The following is a 4,177-nucleotide window of genomic DNA, read 5'->3' on the forward strand; positions in this document are numbered from 1 at the left end:
GAGGAATCGTTTCAGCCCTACATAAGACGCTCTCAGTGCTTTCATTTATTTGATTTATGTGATTTTATGATTATGTTGTATTAAAATCTACTTAACTTTGTAAAATATGTATTTTTGAGGATCGAGTACGGTTGGTTTGAGGAGCTCGTATAAACCTAATTGCTAATATTATAGTAGGTCTATTAGTTTAAAATGACATTTTCTGCTGTTTATGGAGACTGTACAGTTTATCTGATGTCGCAGTTTGGAGAATTGCACCATTTATTTTCATGAAATGCAAAGTCTTAGTACAAATAAACTCATCAGAATATGACCACTTGCCTTAAACTGAGTTCATCTCTCTTTTGACATAATTATTAATACATAAACAAAAAAGCTTCAAGGAGTTTTCTTTTGTTTTAATAGGTGAAAACTGAAAAATTAGTAACAAAAACATTTAGATTTTGTTCTTGTTGCTCATTGTGTCCCTGATAATGTTGTTGATGATTGATTTAGCTTTTTATATAACGCTTTACACTTCTGTTAAAATCTTAACTTTTGTGAGTATTCTTTGCTCCATAGTCAAAAATCAATGGGTCAGAAATTACCTCTAATAAAAGGAAGATTAGCTGCACAATTACAACACACCATGTGGAGTTTGTAGCAGGTAATGACAAAATACAGTGCCTATAAAAATAGCTCACCCTCTTTGCCATTACAACTCAAACATGATCAACATAACTTGGCATTTTTAATATATCCTGTTTACGCACACACACAAAAAAAACTGAAGCAACAAAGGGAAAACTGATTTTTACAAAATACTGACAGGTAAACAAAAACATCTAACATAAATTAGCTGATTGCATGAATCTTCACTCCCTTAATTCAAAGTAGACAGAATGGAGATGACCTGAGTGTTTTAAGTGAGTCTCAGCTGGTCGTACATAAAGACACTGGGTCTGGAAGGTCCACTTACTGGTTAAGCTGTAAACGGACCAGATTAACCAATACGAAGACAAAAGAACACTCCAGGCAATTGATAGAAAATGTTACAGAAAAGTGTAAGTTTAGGGGATAGAAACAAAAACACCAAGTAACTGAACATCCTCTGGAGCTGAAGGAATCTGGTCCATGTATCAGGTTGTGTCCTCATAATCTGAGTGACTGAAGAAAGTTACCAGGCTGCCACGGCTGTGCTGAAGGAGTTCCACGTTTCAGCGGTTGAGATAGCTCTATACATCACCACAAACACACCATTGCTACTATGAAGCATAGTGGAAGAAGCATCATACTGTGAGGATGTCTCCAAGCAGCAGGTCCTGGAGGGCAAGGGAGCCGAATGGTACCAGAGAAAAAAAATCCAACTGTAAGCACACATTCAATCCTTTCAGCAGATAGCTGATACTTATGATTTGTAAAAGTTTGAGATTAGCACTCTGGTTCTGGGACCAGAGATTATATTTGGGCAATCAGCTTGTGGCCAGAGTTTGCTGGTCTTGGACCAGTCCATCTAGTCTTGGTGTCTGAAAAGTTGGTCGGCAGTTCAGGGCTCCACATGGAGCTGTGCTGGCACCATTCCTCTTCACTCTCTGCAGTGCAAACTTCTCCATCAACTCCCCATGATGTCCTTTGATTACTCTGCCATAATACCACTCAGAGTACAGAGAGCGTCAGCTGAACTACCTCCTCAACAACAGAGGAAAACCAGGAAGGAAAGGTCTGGACAGATTCCACCTGCTGAGGAGGCTGAAGCTTCTAGGAGTGCGGTGGCTCCTGAAGACCTCCTTTGGCTCTGGTGGCATCAGCCATCTTCTAAGGCACAGGTGTCAAACTCCAGTCCTGGAGGGCCATCACTGCCCTGCAACTTCTAGATGTGCCTCTGCTGCACCACACCTGAATACAATAATTAGGTCGCTAGCAGGCCTTTACACAAGAAAGAGGTAAGTAAGCCATTTCATTCCAGTGTTTTGCTTTTAGTTTTTTTTAGCCTGCATTGTTCCCAAAGTTCAACATAAAATGATATCCTCATGAAAAGCACTTTGATCTACTGAATTGTGCAAACTTGAAAAAATGTATATAAAATATCTGTGCATAAATGATCGATCAAGTCGGCTTGTTTTGAAAACATTTTATTTCTTTAATTGTGGCGGGGAGGGGGGTAAAATCAGCTTTTCATATTTTAGAAAAAAAACATGCCGTCATACCAAACAAGCAGTACACAGTGGACGTTTATTCCTTTCTTCAGCTAGCTCATACACTTCTGATTTGTAATAGTCAAATGAAAAACATTTTCAGTAAAATTTCTAATCCCAATGTAAATCCAGGGTCAAAGGTGTTTTTTCGGGCTGCATGTCTTCCCATCGTTTGTGGGGGAAGTTGCTTCACCCTCCCTGCCTGCTGGTGTTCGTGCCGCTGGTTCTGTCAGCCTGCTGAAACCAGCATGTGACTGAGCCCTCTGAGATTTCAATTGGAGATATAAAGGGCATTATAAATAAATTTGGTGATTATTATTATTATTAGAAAGAATTAGGTACCAGACACAATAAGGTCCCCATGATTGGTTAAAACTTTGTTTATTGAATTTACTCGATCAGTAATGAGCACAAAACAGAAATAGTGGCTTCACACAATCAAAATTATCCAGTCAGTCGTGTTAAATTCAGAAATATTTTACTCATCTCAAGGTCAAATGGGATTAAATTTACATGAACATGCAGACAAAGTGCAGGGACGTAACTTCTAAAATGGAGAAAGAAGAGCATGAAAAAAACAAAGAATAAATCAAAATTTAAAGCGGGTTTTGGGGGTCCAGCAGCTTTATGTCACCCAGGGTACTACATTTGTTGGGTTGAGTTCCCATTCCAGGTATTATTATCCTCATCATCGTCCTCTTCTGTCCGAAGTCTGCAGATTTTACCTTCTTTCTTGAAATCCTTTGGCCGCATCTCCAAATTTTGTTTGGTGGGAGTTTCTCTGAACACAAACAGAGAAGCAAAAGTTTAGAACAAAACAATGTTAAATAAAAAAACAACCCTGTATATTTAGATAATAGCTTTTGCTATTATCGGTGGTTGGTCTTTGTCCGTTTTACTAAACCCATGAATATTCCCATGTTGTCATGGGAATATTCATGTCATGTTTACATTCCTCCCTCTGCTAACCTCAAGGTGGCCTGTGACCTCGCTTGTAGACTGGACATCTGGCTACATTCATGGTTATCCCAAGTGATTTTAATCATGTCACCATGGACAGAACTCTGCCCAACTTCACCCAGTATGTCCCACCTCCGTCCCACCAGAGAGGAGAGGACTCGCTGTATGCTAACGTAAAAGATGCATAGAGTTACTCTCCTCTCCCTCCACTCGGCCGGTCCGATCATAACCTGGTGCATCTCAGCTCATATTACGTCCCTCTGATGAAGAGCCAGCCTGCAACCATGAGGACAGTGAGGAGGGGGTCACAGGAGGTCACTGAGACGCTACAGGGATGATTTGAGGCCACTGACTGGCAGGCACTCTGTGAGCCGAACATGGAGGACATCGATGGCCTCACCGAGTGCAGAACACTCTACATCAACTTCTGTGTCGACTCCATCGTCCCCACTGAGACAGTTTACTGTTACCCAAATAACAAGGCCTGGTCAGATCAAAACCATCCTGAATGAGTAGAAGAGGGCTTTCCGAAATGGAAACAGTGATGATGTGAGAGTAATGCAGAGCTGCTTGAAGGTGGAGATCAGAAGAGCTAAGGAGGATTACAAGAGGAGGCTGGAGAAGAAACTCCATCAGGAAAACACCAGAGAGCCTGGAGAGGGATGCAGACTGCCACTGGGTTCAGGCCAGCAGGCAGTAGTGGGTTGAAGGCAACATTTACAGAGCCAGTGAACTCAACCTGTTTTTTAACAGATTTGACTCTCCAGCCCCTTGACCTCCCGCCAACACTCCCATCAACACCACTGCTGCGGTCCACCAAAGTCTGTGCTATCCAGCTTTGCAGAGTCTTCCTTCATATCGTCAACACGTTGCTCATGGTCCCTGTGATGTGGAAAACATCCTGCATTGTTCTGGTGCCAAAGACGCAGCGTGCCTGTGATTCCAAGGACTGCAGGCCTGTGGCGCTGACCTCCCACATCACCAGGACGCTGGAGAGGCTCGTCCTGGAGCAGCTCCGGCCCCTGGTCCAACTTGGACTCCTT

General features: G+C 42.1%; 2 protein-coding genes across 2 annotated transcripts in view; one reads left to right on the forward strand and one right to left on the reverse strand.

The window, feature by feature from the left end:
• itgb2 (integrin, beta 2) overlaps positions 1 to 327 on the forward strand; it is a 16,779-nt gene extending 16,452 nt beyond the window's left edge. The window contains exon 17 of the transcript XR_001425391.1: positions 29 to 327. The gene's annotated coding sequence lies outside the window, so the exon portion shown is untranslated. The remainder of the gene's footprint in view (positions 1 to 28) is intronic.
• Positions 328 to 2,538: 2,211 nt separating this feature from the next.
• ubxn4 (UBX domain protein 4) overlaps positions 2,539 to 4,177 on the reverse strand; it is a 20,210-nt gene continuing 18,571 nt past the window's right edge. The window contains exon 13 of the mRNA XM_015035753.1: positions 2,539 to 2,955. Within this exon, the coding sequence (XP_014891239.1) occupies positions 2,817 to 2,955 (139 nt within the window). The 3' untranslated portion in view covers positions 2,539 to 2,816. The remainder of the gene's footprint in view (positions 2,956 to 4,177) is intronic.

The sequence above is a fragment of the Poecilia latipinna genome, unplaced genomic scaffold, assembly GCF_001443285.1.
Source record: "Poecilia latipinna isolate Pla-1442-1.1 unplaced genomic scaffold, P_latipinna-1.0 Scaffold348, whole genome shotgun sequence".
Taxonomy (NCBI): Eukaryota; Metazoa; Chordata; class Actinopteri; order Cyprinodontiformes; family Poeciliidae; genus Poecilia; species Poecilia latipinna.